The 16,615-nt window shown below is 43.7% G+C and overlaps 1 protein-coding gene across 1 annotated transcript; it reads right to left on the bottom strand.

Moving 5' to 3' along the window:
- Positions 1-10,636: 10,636 nt before the first annotated feature.
- Positions 10,637-15,995, bottom strand: Mrpl44 (mitochondrial ribosomal protein L44). The gene is made up of 4 exons (XM_036173327.1): positions 15,783-15,995; positions 13,864-14,332; positions 12,821-12,999; positions 10,637-11,112 (listed from the first exon to the last, which is right to left on the bottom strand). Exons 1-4 carry the CDS (start codon positions 15,959-15,961, stop codon positions 10,941-10,943), a joined length of 999 nt encoding a protein of 332 aa, XP_036029220.1. The 5' UTR covers positions 15,962-15,995; the 3' UTR covers positions 10,637-10,940.
- Between the last annotated feature and the right edge of the window lie 620 nt (positions 15,996-16,615).

Here is a 16,615-nt window from a genome sequence, read left to right as displayed (position 1 = left end):
GCAATCTCTTGGACCAGAGAGGAAGTGTTCTCATCTTTTTTAATGCATAACCTTTTACCTTGTGATGTAGTTAAGCCAATCAGTCTGCAGGCCTTGTCTTCAAAAATACCAATTTTCTGAAAGCTCTTTTCCTGGAGGGAAACTGGGATAAATGTAAGATATGGACACTGCTAGGAAAATTACAGGCCTGTGAGAGACTTCTTTTACTCTGGAGACATGGTTGAGCGAATGATTTGCCATAGATTAGATGCCACACTGAGTTTGAGCAGGAGGCAGGCTGCAATTTTCTTAAAGTAACAAAATGGTAGACCTAGGGGGAAATGGAACCAACTGCCAGTGAAATCACTCTTCTGTCACTTAATGAGAAGGGGACTTCCAATTTTTCTTGAGACACTGGGAAATGAGAGCAGACAGTGACCCAGATATGCCAGATGCTCTGATGTCTTACTGGCCTATCAGTATCTGTCCCATAAAGTAAATAATGGCAGGTGACCCGGAAAAAAATTTCCAGTCACCCAGAACTTTTCAAAAGGGTTCAAGGGAGTGTCCTTTATGCCTGTCTCTTTGTTTCTCTGAAAAAAATGAACTGGGTGACGCCTGGGCTTCACATGAAGGGTCTGAAGAACTTCAGTGGTTCAGTGAGTCAAAAGAGCACCAAACACTCCCTTCAAGGACCCATTGCAGTGACTTCTGGGAGAGATGAAATCTGGCTAAGCTTTGGGTGATAGTTGAGTCCTCAGTTTAATGTGACTGTTGAAATAGTGTATCCTCCACCTACTGAGAATCCACTTGAAAATGCCACAAAGTGGATAGCCATTGCTGTTCTTTATGAGACAGGATCTCATGTAGCCTCAAACTCTATGTAACTGAGGATAACTTTACTTCTGGACCTATTGCCTCTGCCTCACTAGTGCTGGGATTACAGCCATGCACCACCATGCTCAATTTATGTGGTACTGGGGCTTTGTGCATTCTAGGCAGGCACTCTACAAACAGTTGGGTCTACAGCCTATAACACTAATTGCTAAATGGTCTTTTTATGGGAACAAAACAAAAACCTGGAGCCTGATATTGGGGCGAATGGTGAAAGATCAGAGAGACAAAGGAACAAGTCACCTTTTACCTCTAGGACTCCTCAGCCTGAAAAGCTTTCCTCATGCCTTATATACGTTTCTCCGCCCATCCGTATCATTTCCTGTCTCAACTTTCCTAGTATTGGAATTAAAGGTGTGTGCCACCACTGCCTGGCTCGGTTTTTCTCCTAGGCTGAGTCAACCTCATGTAGTCCAGGGTGGCTTTGAACTCACAGAGATCCAGATGGATCTCTGCCTCCTAAGTGCTAGGATTAAAGGTGTGTGTCACCACTGCCTGGTTTCTATGTGTAATCTAGTGGCTTGTTCTGTTCTTTGATCTTTAGGCAAATTTATTAGGGTACACAATATATCTCCACAACAGCCCACAAAGCATTCTCTGGAGAGTCCCAAACTACTGTACTTTTTAAAAAGTGTCTTTAAAATCTTTTGATGTTATAATTACATCATTTCCTCCTTCCCTGTTCTCCCTTCAAACTCTCCCACAAGCCACCCACTCTCCTTGTTCTCTTTCAGATTTATGGCCTCTTTTTCTTTAAGTGTCTGTGTTGTTGTTGCTGTTGTTGTTGTTGGTGGTGGTGTGTGTGTGTGTGTGTGTGTGTGTGTGTGTGTGTGTGTGTGTTCCTAAATATATAAATACAACCTGCTTTGTCTGTATAATGTTACTTGTATACAGGTTTCAGGACTGACCATTTGGTATTGGATAATTGGTGTGCTCTTCTCCAGGGAAGACTTGCTTCCCTCTGTCAGCATTCCTTAGCTGCCTGGAGTTCTTTGTCTGGAGTTGAGCTTTCCTCCTGCATTAACATGTCTGTTGATGTCCTCCTTGTTCAGGTCATGTTTAGGCAGCCATGTTGTTGAGTCTTCATGGACGTAGCTTCTCTGACATCTCTAGGAGACACAACATCATAGCAAACTTCCTGTTCCTTTGGCTCCTAATAATCTGCTCCATCTTCCATGGTGATCTTGGAGCCTTGGGTGCAGAACTTGTATTGTAGACATATCAGTTGTGACTGGGTTTCATAGCTCTGCATTTTGTTTAGTTGTGGTTTTCTGTAATGGGCTCCTGCCGCAAAAAGAAGTTCCCTTGATGAGGTGTGAGGTCTACACTTCTCTGTGGGTATGAGGATAATATTTAGAGTGTATTTGAGCATTATGACAGTTTAGTAAAGTGTCAGTTTTAGATTCTCTAAGATCCATGAATTCACTAACTCTAGGTCATTGGCTAGGTTTCTAGTTTCCAGTAACAGGTGAAATTTGCCTCTGATTGAGTGGGTCTTAAGTCCAATTAGAGAGCTGTTGGTTACTGCCAAGGTATGCCAAGATGGAAACATTTCATTTAAACTATATATGCAGCTGGGCATGGTGGCACAGGCCTTTAGGCCCAGCACTTGGGAGGCAGACACAGGTGGATCTCTGAGTTCGAGGCCAGCCTGGCCTACAGAGCGAGTTCCAGGACAGCCAAAGCTACACAGAGAAACCCTGTCTCAAAACTAAATGAATAAATGATGTATGTGTATATGTGGATATGTCAACTTCCATGTATTATATGTACTTTTAGGTAACTAACAATGTGATCCCTCATAACTTTTTCAGACATCCTGTTGTTTTCCCCTCCTATATTCATTTCCATTCCATCCCCAGTTAACCTCTCCACTTTCCCATTTCCCTCTTTAGATCACATATACTGCTGTTCCTCCTCTGTTGCTTTGCCCTGCCCCCGCAAGAGTCTCTTTTGTTGTTGTCATTGGTGGGGGGTGGGGTTCCTGGTTTCTGCAGTGAGTCCAGGTTATAGATTCACATCTGAAGCCTAGGAGCTAGGAACCTCAGATGGGAAAATATGCAACGTTTGTCTTCCTGGGTCTGGGCTTCCTTACTCAATATGGTTTTCTCATTCCATCCAATTAGATACAGTTACCTGATCCTGAGTTCATTTTCTCTACAGCTGAATGGTATCCACAGTGTCCATAGTGTATATGTACCACATGTTTACTATCCATTCACCAAGTGAAGGACATGGTTTTCATTTCTTAGCTATGGTGAACAGGGCGGCAATGGACATGGCTGAGCGAGTATCTGGAGTATGTGGAGTAGGATGTTGAGTCCTTCAGGCATAAGCTCAGAAATGGTATAGTGAGATCATGTGGTAGATTTATTTTTAACTTCTTAAGAATTCTCCACACTGATTTCCGGAGTTGGCTTGACCTATTTGCAATCCCACCAACCTGCATCTCCTCCAGCATTTGTCAAAGTACTTTCACCTTCTCTGTTGAGTCTTGAGGAAAGATACAGATGTGATTTCAATGAGAAGCAGGATAGAAATCACTCTTTTCCATCATACCAAGAACACTGCTGACTAATGCTTGCAAATGTAATTAACTGAATATAGAAAGAGCCCTTCCTGAATGTGACACCTGTCCTAGAGCCAAGAACTGAATCCTAGTGACCACCTATCAGGCTCCCCATGAACATCTCTATCAAGTTGGTCAGCTGAGCATTCTCTACCTTTGTCTCATTAGCTGTAAGTCTCTGTCAAGTGTCTCCAGGCCTTCAGTGAAGGCCTTGCTGCCTGGATGTGAAGGTGCTTGTGTAGAGGAAACATCTTCAGCAAGCTGTTCTCGGGGCTAGAAATAAATAACTTTTCTCCATCTGTAAATGACCTCACGACTCATCTCTTCTGCAGAGAAAGGACCAGAATAGATTAAACTCATTAGACCACTTTGCAATTTTACTGTACCACGAACCTGGCAAAAAGTTTCTTTGAATAATCAAGTCATGCAGGCCTTTCCTCAATGGCAGGGATGGTAAGTTTTTCGTTTTCTCAATTATTTTCCCTCCAAGAACATTTTTCTTAAGTCATTAATTTTGTATTGTTAGTGAATGACAGGCAGCTGAATACACACGTACCAGTGGCATCCAAACACCAATTGAGCATTTATTTTTCACAAGGATGAAAGTGCCTATGGCTGTGAGTTGTTTAACTTAATTGTTTTTACATAGGGTCTCACTGTGTAGCCAAGGCTGGCCTTAAAACTTGTGACCTTCTGGCCTCAGCTTTCCTCATTCTGAGTGCTGTGATTTCATTCACCCCACCCAGTTTGTGGTTTGCGATTAAGATTTTTGACAAGGGGACTGAAGAGTGGGGAGGAAGTTGGAGTCTTCCAGAGTTGACAGGCCTCCAGCTTGGTTTGCCAAAGCTGGCCTTGAACTCCAACCCTCCTGCTTTGTCCTTCTAGGTGCTGTTATGACAATCATACTCTGCCATGCCCGGCCTGAAGATTTGGATGGCTTAGATTTTCTTCTGGTGGCAGGGCAGGGGTGGCATTAGGTTGCAAGATAATAAACCAAGCCATCCTCAGTATTGTGCCGAGAGCCACGGACTTCGCGTGGTCTCATACCCAAAGTCAACAGCCGCAGGTCTTAGGTCTTCAACTACAAGGGCTGTGGGTCTTCACAAACTGAGGATTGGGAAGATGGTACAGGATATCTGTAAAGGGACTGGAAACAGTGGTCATCAGAATGCAGGCCTGGATGATACACCGCCAGTTGCAGGATGTTTGAGTGCATTTTCAAGAAGTAATAAAGGGTTAAAAAAAAATCTTTAAAAATTTTTATTTTCAGCATCTCTACTATTTTCCCTTTTCCCAGTGAAAGTGGAAATGAAAAACCAAACACTCATATCTTGGCATCAGAGGTGAAGTATGCACATATCAAATTCCTAACTACAGCATCCTGAGAAGAAGCAGGAAGTGGGCTAGCTCAGGCAGATATTTTCATAGAATTATAAAGCTGTGTGGGGCCTGGGAAAGTCATGTCACATAATCATATGCCATATACACATATACCTGCTGCAAGCCACAGGAAAATGCAATGGAATTCAGCTACTATCACAAAAGCTACTACTTGGAAAAGTCAAGGACTTTTCCAAAGGTCAATCCATGGCTTAAGAAGTCTTGGTGATATTTTAACTTTTGTAGATATATTAGCTGGTTCCTACAATGATTTTCTTGTATGTACTTCCAAGAACTCCTAACAGTGTATTTATCTAAAATACCTATCAAACATCCAAGGCCAAATGATCTCCTGAACTAAGTTAACACCCTTGTGGAAACAACACCTGTCTCCTAGGTCAGACAGATAGCTTTATTTCTTGTGCAATTTAAACTGAGACCCTCCTTTTTTATACAGCCTTACTAACATTATAAACTCCTAACTTCTTCCTTAACCACTTCTAGGAATGTAGTTTGAGCACATAAATTCCCTTTCTGATATACTAACCGATATTAGCTCTCAGTTGACCTCCTCCTTTAACCACTCCCTTTGGGTTGTAAAAGAAAGCCTGACAGTCACTGCCTGAGGAAAAGTCTTACCTGCCTTTATGACCCTGTAGGAATTCAAGCCTAGTAACCTAGCTGGAGGGGGAGGGTTGCTATTGCTTGGGTTTATAACTGAATACCCTAGAGAACTTGAAGAGGGAGAACTGAGAGGGATAAGGAGGACTTTGACTAGAGAACTTGAGGACAAGATGGAAGATGAGGAAGAGCCAGATGGGTAAGGACAAGATGAGAAGAACCTAGATTAGGCAGAATTAAGATGATAGAATTAAGATAGAACTTAGAGGGGACAGCAGATAAAGGTAGAGAGAATTCAGGCAAGAAAGGAACTAGGCACAAGAACAGAACTGAAGCTGTATAGATAGGATTTTATCTCAGAGGAGTAAAGTAGACGGAATAAGAGCTTGGTGTACTTAGATTCATTTCCCGAAAATAAATCTTACTGTTTGTAGTCTCTCTTCCTGGCCCCTGGGAAGAATATTATTAAGGCAGGTCCTTGAATAATATTCGAGATACACCCTTTCTTTCCTAAGAGGAGGACAGCAGTCTCCACTAGGTTTGTGACATCCTACGCTGTGCTGTAGGGATAGAGCACCATCTTGTGGTCAGGATCAGTCCAGGACTACAAAAATAGCTCTTGGTTTGTTTCTTTCTTAACCAGAACTATGTCATTCCTAGTACATTCTCTTGTGCCTTGAGAATAATTGTCTCCATTTTATAGATGGATATAGTAAAATACAGTTTGAACTTAAAATAATATGGTTTATGTTATCCTAGATGTTTGATCTTCCATTTTTGGCTTAAGATCTTGTGCACTTAAAATACAGAGTGAAAAAAGACAGGAGAGTTAAAGCATAATAAATATGATGACTCTTTTTTCAGTGCCAAACCAACAATGTCTTTATAGCTCATTAATTTCCTTATATTCTTATGGCTACCTTTACAATGTGGATAAGACATTGGTCAGGAAGCTAGCACTCCTGATGACCATTGGATGCATTTAGTCACATGCTCTGCTCACTATCCTTGTAGCCCACATGTCCCTCCAGCTCATGTACCATGTATAAAGTTTACTTGCTGTGGATATCATTCTGTAAAAATAAAATGCTGATTGGCCAGTAGCCAGGAAGGAAGTATAAGTGGGACAAGCAGAGAGGAGAATTCTGGGAAGTGGAAGGCTGAGTCAGGAGACGTTGCCAGCCACCACAATGAGAAGCAGGTGTTAAGATACCGGTAAGCCATGAGCCATGTGGCAACATATAGATTAACAGAAATGGGTTAATTTAAGATGTAAGAACTAGATAGCTAGAAGCCTGAGCCATTAGGCCAAACAGTTTAAATAATATAAGAGTCTGTGTGTTTATTTTATAAGTGGGCTGCAGGACTGCCGGGGTTTGGCGGGAGCTGGAGAGAAACTCTCTAGCTACATTTACTCTTATAGGGTAAAACTTGTACAGAGATTGATTCCAAATTTTAAGCTATTTCAAATGGAACTATGGAAATATGCTGATCTCTCTACATTCCAGCCCATCATCACATTTCTGTGGTTTTAAAAAGATTTAAAATAAATATAGCCTAACAAATTGAGTTGAAAATTTTTACTTAGAAATGTGTTGAAACTATATTCCATATGAAAAATATGAGTATTTTTAAATAGACTATTTTATGTACTAAAGCTACATTTGTTCCTTATGTAAACCTATACTCCTATATTCATTTTGAAAGCTGAAGGAAGTGTCACAAGCCAGTGTTTGCCCCCAGACTGGTTCTTTTTTCCTTTCTCTGAATTCAGTCAATAGCAAGCAAGTGGAAGTAAACTAGGAAACCAGCTTTGCATCCCTAGGGACTAGAGGTGCCAGAGTAAAGACATGGGAGGCTAAGAAAAGGGCAGGAATAGCCATGCTTTGTTGTTTATGCTCTCTAGTCATCTCCACAGCCTTCATCATCTGTCAGGGCACTGGAAGCCATGCTGTTTAGCATGCCATGGAATCATGATGAAGTTAGAGACAGCCCAAGTGAACAGGGACATCCAGCATCCTGTTCTCAAAGAAAAGCAAGGTGAATGAGTGTAGCACTGCTGTAGATAACACAGAGAGTTCTCAGCCTGAGCAAGAGAAGTCAGAAACTGCATTTCCTACACAATGCTGAGAGAAAAGGATTACTGAGTTTGCCAGTGGATTCACCAAAGAATAAAAAGAATGCTTACCTAAAGAAACCTGCAACAGATTCTAAAAGAGTCTGGCATTTCACACAAGCTGGGCTGGTGCTGGACATGCTCGTTGTCTTGTGTTTCATGCCATAACTGACTCCATGGTTTTATTGAGATGCTTATATGAAGCTGACTCATGGATAACACCACAAATGACATCTGCACTGGGTTTGGTCTGTTATCTTTGCATTTCATTGAAACTCAAGTTAAAGCCCAAAAAAACCCTAAAACTAAAAACAACAACAAAAAAAGCAACAACAACCAGAAGAACAAAACAGAAGTTGTGAACTAGAAAGATGAGAGGTCCAGGCAAGCTTGGCCACTAGTGAGATTCAACAAACAAAAGAAAAATCAGTATTTTATGAAAACTGATTTAGCTGACTAGATACCTCTCAAGCACCCTCTGGAAACAGTCTCTATTACTTGTAACATTGTATCTTTCACACAAGACACAAGTCCCACCTCAATGGCCAGTCTGGACAAGAGGCTTTCCTCTTCCAGGTGGGTTGAGGTGTCACTGGCAGTGACTTGAAACAGCTGCCTGCCCCACTGTCTCCTTGCTCTACGCAGACCAAGGCTTTACAGTACATTGTCTCTCATCTCAGAGACGTTTCTTTCCAGCTTCAGAATGAACACTGGGTAGACTATTTCCTCACAGGCTCTTGTCTTCAAGGGGGCAGCCCTGTAGAGGCCAGAAACAAACACACTCGAGGCTGTGTGAATCAGGGTCAAGATGGTACTGTGATCCAGCCCTGGCTTGCAGTCGTTCCTACCCATGTGATCTCTGTCAAATGTATTCAGAAGAAACACGGTGCTCCATGTAGAAGATAGACAGGGATTATTTACAGAATAACATGAAACACTGTCAAAGGTGAGAATGTACAGTGACCAATGGGGCTACTGTAGAGGAAAATACTCTCAGGTGACTGGCTCATGAGACCAGTATGATGACCTACATGTCTAAGTTGCCATTTACTGTATTTTCTGGTGTCTGGAACAGTTTCCCTGAAGTGTGTTTTCCAGTTCACATGATCAACAGGTCCTTTGAAATGAACCCTTAAGGGGGAGACATGGTGTCTTTGCCCTCAGAGTTCTGTACTACATAGTAACCTTAAGGCCTTTAGGGCAGTGCAAAAAGTCATGTCTCCACCCAAGACCAGAGATATGTCTCAGATTCTATTTTTTAACCCCTCCCCCCAAAAAAATCAAGTAATGGGGCAGATTAAAAAGAAAGAAAAGGAGTTAAAGCTATTAGAACAGCTGTGCTATTTCAGGTGGAAATGGGTGTCTTTCTTTCAGTGGGGCCCAACAAAGCCCCTCGTTGACCTTCTTCCCCTTCCTATGGCACTGGAAAGTTCACTAGTATTTCCCTCCTCTGTACCTACGCTTTTCACACACAAAATTCGTGTCGCTGGAGATACAGGAGGTAGTCCTGGAAGCTGGTGATGATGCTGCGTTCCTGCTGAGATCAGCTGCATCCTGCTGTAAATGACCCCACATTGGGTGAAAGTTCCAAAGATTGTTTGGTACAGAGACTCCATTCTCCATTACTTTAAAAGACTTAACTTTGTGTATAAGCATGTATGTGCACAACATGCATGCAGTGCTCATGGAGGCCAGAAGAGGGCATCAGTCACCTCAAGTTATAGAAGGTTGCTAGCCAGCACATGGGTGCTGGGAACCCAACACCTACAATAGTAGTAGTGAGTGCTCTGAACTGCAGAGCCATCTCTCCAGGTCCTGAGAGTCAACTTTACAACCAGCTTTTGACTCCATTTTGAGGACGGAGGATGACTGTGCACTTGTGCAAACACATGAATGGCACCATCTGTCTGGCACCAAATTGCTTATTCCTGCAAGCAGGAAATTCACTGTTGCATAATTTATTGGGGGAGAATTAAGACAATAGGGACACATTGGCATATTAAAATCTTATCAGGGAAAACAGACCTAAGAACTTACTGGACACTTGAGACAAGAAAGCCAACCTGATTCTACTTGGGTAGACTATGAGCAACTCCCTCTCCTCATAATGCACTTGGCAGTCTACCTCCTTTACCTACATGTACTATGCGCACACACCCCTCTCCATACAATACACCCAAATACACCCCATAGGAACTCCGCTCCTCCTTCTCTTGGAACCCATAAGGGGAAGCCCCAAACAATAATCATGGCTACTGAGAATCTTCCTCTTGTGGCCTGCTGCTCCCTGCAGGATATTTTACGCTTTTCTATTGTTTTAAATAAAACTTCATTATTGGCCAAACACCAAGAACCTGGAGATACCCAGCCCAGCAGCAACCTGAACTACCGTTAACACACTAGACCAAGGAAAAAGGCCAGCCAGCAGGATTTACAACCTTTGGTAGGGGCAGCCAGCCCATGATGCCTAGGCCAGGAGGGTGCTGGGTGAACAAAACCCCTGGTCTCTTCTGTTACTTTCCTGGGGCTCACATTGGCCAAAATCAGCTTCAAGCCCAAAAGAACTCACCTGGATCCTGGATGCTAAGAGGTGGCAGACCCTTAGTGCTGCATGGCTCCCACTGACCTGGCATCTGACAACCAAATGTAGGCATCAAGGACCAATAGGCAGAGAACTCCCAACTGTCCCTGGGGTTTTAACTCAGCTCAGTAGCTGAGATGATGAGGCCTCCTCCACTGCCATGTGTACTTGTTCAGCAGCCCCGCTCTCCCTGCAATTAGACCTTGTCCTGCCCCTTGGCCTCCACAGTGGGACCCAACCCTGGAGCTTTGCTCTCAAACTTGCAACACTCACAGCCACCGCTGTTTCTTCAGCCTCTTTCTTGCATCAGTATGAAGTGGAAATGTATCTGAAAGAATAACTTTTTTTTTTTCCCCCAAGGCAGGGTTTCTCTGTGTAGCTTTGCGCCTTTTCTGGATCTCGCTTTGTAGACCAGGCTGGCCTCAAACTCACAGAGATCCACCTGCCTCTGCCTCCCGAGTGCTGGGATTAAAGGCGTGCACCACCACCACCTGGCTTGAAAGAATAACTTTTTATTCATATTACAACAAACTTCACACATGACATATTTGAGTAGACTGGAAGCTGGAGGGGAATAAAATGCACCTAGATGTACAAATTATACACATAGCAATGAACCAATATTTAAGACCAACAGAAAAATGAAGCAAATACCTGTCACCTGATCAACACTTGTTTAATTTCAGGAGTGCAGGAAAAATGAGGAGACAAGACACGTCCTCCCTGTATCTGAGCTGCTCATCCTGGAGCAGCTGTCTCCCTGCCTTGCTCTACACGGGATGGAGTCCCCGGCTTGCCACCTAGCTGGCAATGCTGGTTTTCTCTGACTTCGCGCGCTCTTTGGGCTGGGAATAGTCCCAGGGCCGTCTGTTCTCTGTGAATCCGTAGAGCCTCCTCAGGGCCACTCGAGCAGCCTCCTCCTCTGCGACGAGGACCGTCTCCCCGGGGCCTTCTGCGAGCAGCTTTTTATCACTGGCAAGAGAGCAGACAGTGAGCCTGACTGACAGGAGAGCAGTGCACGGGGGCACTCATGCCTTCCATTCCATAGGAATATAATAACCCACGAGGCCCATAGTTTCCAAGTCAAAGCACAACGTAGCAAAGATTAGAGCTGGCTGTGGTGGTGCATTCCTTGGGTACCAGCATTTGGGAAGCAAAGGCAGGCAGGGCTCTGAGTCTGAACCTGCTGGGTCTACATGGCAAGTTCCTTAGATTAGAAAATCTTCAAAGGCTAGGAAAATGTAAAAATTTTAATCTAGTTATCTTAGATACTCAATGTTCATACATAGCACTCTAGTTAATCGCTTCTCTCTCTTTCTCTCTCTCTCCTAGCCAAGAATTCTATCACTGAGCTACACCTCTACTCTACTTTAATCTTAAAACCTGAAATCAATTTCAGCAGGTCCATTTCTAACAAAAGTAAAAGGCTCTAAATGGGTTGAAACTTTGATAGACAGCTTTCTTCTAAGCTGAGGCAAGTTGAAAAAGCTCTAACAGATAGTGTGGGAGACTGGGAGTCCAGCTCCCACCTTCCCCACCTTTCCCAGGGTTCTTAGGAGGAGGAGAGAGGGATTAGAAAACATCAGATAGAATGATAGGCTTAGCCAAGAAGACAGACAGGCAGAAAGACAGAAACACAAGATAGCTTCAGGAGGGCCTGGATCAATACCCAATGGCCTCTTCTGCCTCTTCAAAAGGGCTTTTTGTAACATGCCAAGGGGTGAGGCAAAAGACCTCCCCCTTGCTAGATCAAAGCACACTGCACAGCCAAGTTCAGACCCTTCCAAATGCCTGATAACCACGCCCGTGGTCAAGTCATCCCCTTATGCAGCCCTGCTGGGTAAAGCAAGCTCAGATTCTTGGACCCTGAGTAATCTGGGCCTCCACAAGATAGAAATCAAACTTTTAAAAAAATATACATAGAAGTTATGAGGTTAGCTTATACCCCATGAAATTCTACAGCAATAAGCTGGCCAAGAGTGACTTAGCAGGAGCTGGAGGGAGGGCTCAGTGGTTAGAGCATGGCTGCTCTTGCCAAGAACCCAGGTTTGGTCCCTAGCACCAGCACAGCAGCCCACAACCATCGGTAACTCCAGCTCCAGGAGAGCTGACACCTTCTCCTGGTCTCCACATGAGTGTGGTACAGACACACATGCAGGCCAATACTCATGCACATAAAATCTTTACAAGTTACTATTAGCAAAACACAGATAACTTGTCTTTCAACAACAAAAAAACCAGATAATCAGAGATGACCCCACCCTCACCCTCCAGGTCTGTGTAGCTCTGGCTGGCCTGGATGTAGACTAGTCTGGCCTCAAACTCATGGAGATCTGCTTGCCTCAACCTCCTGAATGCTAGGCTAGGATTAAAGGCATGCACCACCATGCCTGGTTCAGAGATACAATTTTAATGCTGCTGGTAAAAGAACATTGAAAAACTGTTGTCAGCCGGGTGGTGGTGGCGTACACCTTTAATCCCAGCACTCAGGAGGCAGAGCCAGGCGGATCTCTGTGAGTTCGAGGCCAGCCTGGGCTACCAAGTGAGCTCCAGGAAAGGCACAAAACTACACAGAGAAACCCTGTCTCAAAAAACCAAAAAAAAAAAGAAAGAAAAAACTGGAAGTCTATCTTTAAGACTTCCAATCAAAGTTATGAAGTGAAGAATAATTTTGACTCACCAGTATAAGCCAACAAAATACAGAGGCAAAGCAGTTGTGCTTCCTGACTCCCTGGTGAGCCTAGACTCGGGAGCTGGAATGTTTCTCTTCTTCAGCTCCTCCACCAGTAGTCCCATGGGATTTACGACGGTCCACATCTCAAAGAGTTCTTTCCCCGTCATTTGAGTAATTAAAAAGTCCTGTGCAGAAAATGACCGTTTATACATTTAAATTAGAACAAAGAATATTACAACCAGATTCAAATCAATTTTTACCAAAAAAACTGATGGGAATGAGTGGCAAATGTACATGTTAAGTAGTTAGCCTGAAAATCTGAAATGCTCCAAAATTTAGAACTTTTTGTATCTAAGTGTTGCTTACAAAAGTTCAGATTATAGAGCATTTTCAGTTTTTGGCTTTGGAATTCTGGTTTGGGCTTCTCCACCATGGGCTCACACATACAAGGCAAGGAAACTCTACCAGTTAGACCATAGATTGTTGTCTGTAGTTTTAATTTAAAAAAAAAATCATAGTTGAATTTTAAAAAAAAAAAAATTCAATTTCAAAACCAAAGAAAACAATGTCAAGCAATATAACCTAGCAAAATTATACAGAAGGCAGACTCCTACTTTACAATTCAAGAATCAAATTGTCAAAATTCATAGAAGACAAGCATGTGTCTACATGTGGCTTCCTACCTCCTAAGGACACACTCACGTGGCCACACCTTCCTACCATGGCAGACTGCATTCCTTCTTAGACCCTAAGCTAAAATAAACCTTTTCCCCTTAAAACAAACAAAAAACTGAACTAAACGCTGAAAGCAATTTAAATCCTTCAGAACTCACAGCTCAGCATTTAGTATCTGTTTTCCATTGTATCCGGAAAGAAGAAAACTGAAATAGCCACAGCAAAACTACCATCAAAACAGTTTGGGTCTTGGTCAGTTTGGGGGAGAAACAGTCAGTTCTATAACGATATGTCAAAGGAATAGATGAGAAAAAGAAACGTTTCCTTCTGTCCACGTCGGGCGCGTTTGAACAAGGGCACTTGGTGATACCCACTCTGATGAAAAGTGCAGTCCTCTCAGGTCCGCTGCTCTGCAGCAGGGCTCCAATCACGGCAAAGAAAGTCCGACGCAATACAGGCAGGGGGACAGGGAATTCCGCGCTGAGGGTCAACTGCTCCACAGCCAAGTTACTAGCCACATGACAGACCACTGCCTCACCGGTAAGAAAGCTAACGAGACCTTCAATGCCTTCAGTGGGCAAGTCTGGGAACTCATCCGCAAGAGACTGCGTGAGGCACGTCTGTGAAAAAGAAAGCCCTTGTTCAGCAAGGTCTTCATTGTCCTTGAGATTCAGAAGAACGGCTTCTTTCTCTATCCCAAGTTTCTGACGTTTTGCTTCTTCACTTTTGATGTAGCAGCTATTGACAAATGCAGTTTTGAGAATGTCCAAGGAAAAGGTTTCTTGCAGCCGAGCCCCAAAGGCTTGTATTTCCGCATGGTAATCCCAGTTTGGCTTCTCAGACCTGAGGATGGAGAGACAGTGAGAGACGGTAAGAACAACAGCATACCATGTACACTTGTGCTCTAGCTTTATTATGTAAAGGGACAAAATAAAGTTTGTTCCTTTGAATGTCAGGTTCTAACAGTTTAAATACAAAAAAGTAATGTACATGGATACTGGCAATCCTTAGTTACATTCTACATATATGGTTAGGATTAATTTTCCCTTTGGCTTAACTGCCACATTGAAGTGATTGTTCACATCAGATCAGGCTATTGTTCTAGCTTCTAAATCCCTGCTTTCTGCTCTAACAGTGAAATTATGGTTTCCACCTAAGTATGAACAAATTATAACTATACAGGTTCAGGCCAGAGACTAAAAATATGTTTAGTTCATATCCTATTAATTTAAATTTCAGAAATGTCTACTTATTACCAGCTACTTAAGCTAGTATCAGTATTATAAGTATGTTAAAATTTCTTAAACCATAGGCGAGCCTTGGGGCTTTTGTAGTTCAGTAGTAGAGTGCTTGCCTAGCAGACACAAGGGAATGGTGTGTGCATGGACACCTTAAATACGTACACAATTCCAAGAATTAGAATTAGTGTAAACAGGATCAATATTCTCCTGGAGAGCAAGACCACAATAGTAATCAAATTTCATATCAGGAATAAGTTCTAAGAAAAACAAAAACAAAAAACTAGAGATAGTTCCCGCGTCTTTGGGTGTGCTAACAATCTAATGGAAGTCAAACGCCTGTGGAACTTTAAGAATGAAGTAGATCTACGGGTATTTTTGTTCACAAAGACAGAGTAAACAGAAAATGCAAGTGCATCATATATAAGCATAATGCACGTCTTAAGAATGTATGATTGGCCAGGCAGTGGTGGCGCACGCCTGTAATTCCAGCACTGGGGAGGCAGAGGCAGGTGGATCTTTGTGAGTTCGAGGCCAGCCTGGTCTACAGAGCTAGTCCAGGACAGGATCCAAAGCTACAGAGAAACCCTGTCTCGGGGGGGGGGGGGGGGGGGGGTGTATGATTGTTTTTTGCCAAAGACAAGATTAACTAGATCAAAAAAAAAAAAAAAAAAAAAAAAAAAAAAAACTAAACTTCTCCCCTCTTACTCCGGACAGTGGACACGTAGTTCAGTTATACACAGAAGTGAATTTTTTTTCTGCCCTGGTTCTCAATGTCATGGAATGATGTTATCCTTCTTAAAGGTGCCCAAAGAATCTCAGGCCTGAGATTGGGCAATTATAAAACTGGGCCATTCCCCAAGTGGTTGCTCTCTAGCAGGCCCCGTTGCTCAATTTGGGGCTACTGAGATTCTGCAGGGGCCAGCCCGGCCTCTGTCTTCTTTTTCCTCTGCCCCAGGCCGCGTGCCGCCAGGTCCCACCCCACCGCCTGCCTGCAGCTGCATCCGGGTGCCCTCACCGCCACCTTGGCCACTCAACCCTCCTCGGACGCCTACCGTCGCACGGGCGGCGGCGGGCAGCGCAGCAGGCGCTTCCGCTCCAGCTCCTTGTAGGAGCGGAAGGCTGCACGGAACCCCTTCTTCATTCCCCGAACCTGGGGGAGCAGTGTGGGGGCGGCCGGAGACAGGAGGCAACGAGGGCCCTGCTGCAGCAGCCGTACCACCGCAGAAGCCATGGCTGGACCAAGGCAATGGAGAGCGGAAGGAAGCCAGCCGGACTGGTGTAGCCAGAACACAGTTCCCCAGGAACTGTGCAGCAGAGGGAGGACGGAGAATTAGGGGACACCCACGAGGGCGGGACAGGGCGGGGCGGCGGCGGCGGGCTGCGGATACTTGCGTGTGCAAGTATTCCTTCCCGCCTATGTTGTGTGGGTGCAGAAATGACTGGGAAAAGTGGCTTAACCCTGACGGTCTCTCTTGTGTTTATTTCTCATTAAAGTAAAACAAAAAGTTGTTTCACTTTCAATTTAATGAAAGCAGTTAAATTCCCAAAAGGAAAACATTTCTCGTTTACATTCAGCCGTAAATTGCAGAACATCGATCCTCTCAGCACTGAGCACAAGTTCGAGGATTCCTCTGACCCTTCTCCAAAAAGTCTCGCGCTCAAAGGCCTTGCGTTTAGAAATGTGCTTAACTTAACCCAGATTAAATTTTTTTTTATTCATCTGTTTTACATCCCAGCCACACACACACACCCATCCTCCTCTCCCAGTCCATTTCCCACATTTCCTCCTTCTCCCACCATACAGAAAAAGGCAAGTCTACTATGAGTAACAATAAAACATGGCATATCAAGTTGCAGTAAGACTAAGCACCTTCCCATGTACTAA

The sequence above is a fragment of the Onychomys torridus genome, chromosome 23 (genome assembly GCF_903995425.1).
Source record: "Onychomys torridus chromosome 23, mOncTor1.1, whole genome shotgun sequence".
Lineage (NCBI taxonomy): Eukaryota > Metazoa > Chordata > Mammalia > Rodentia > Cricetidae > Onychomys > Onychomys torridus.
Note: the sequence above shows the minus strand (reverse complement) of the source record. Positions and strands in the feature narration are given on the sequence as shown.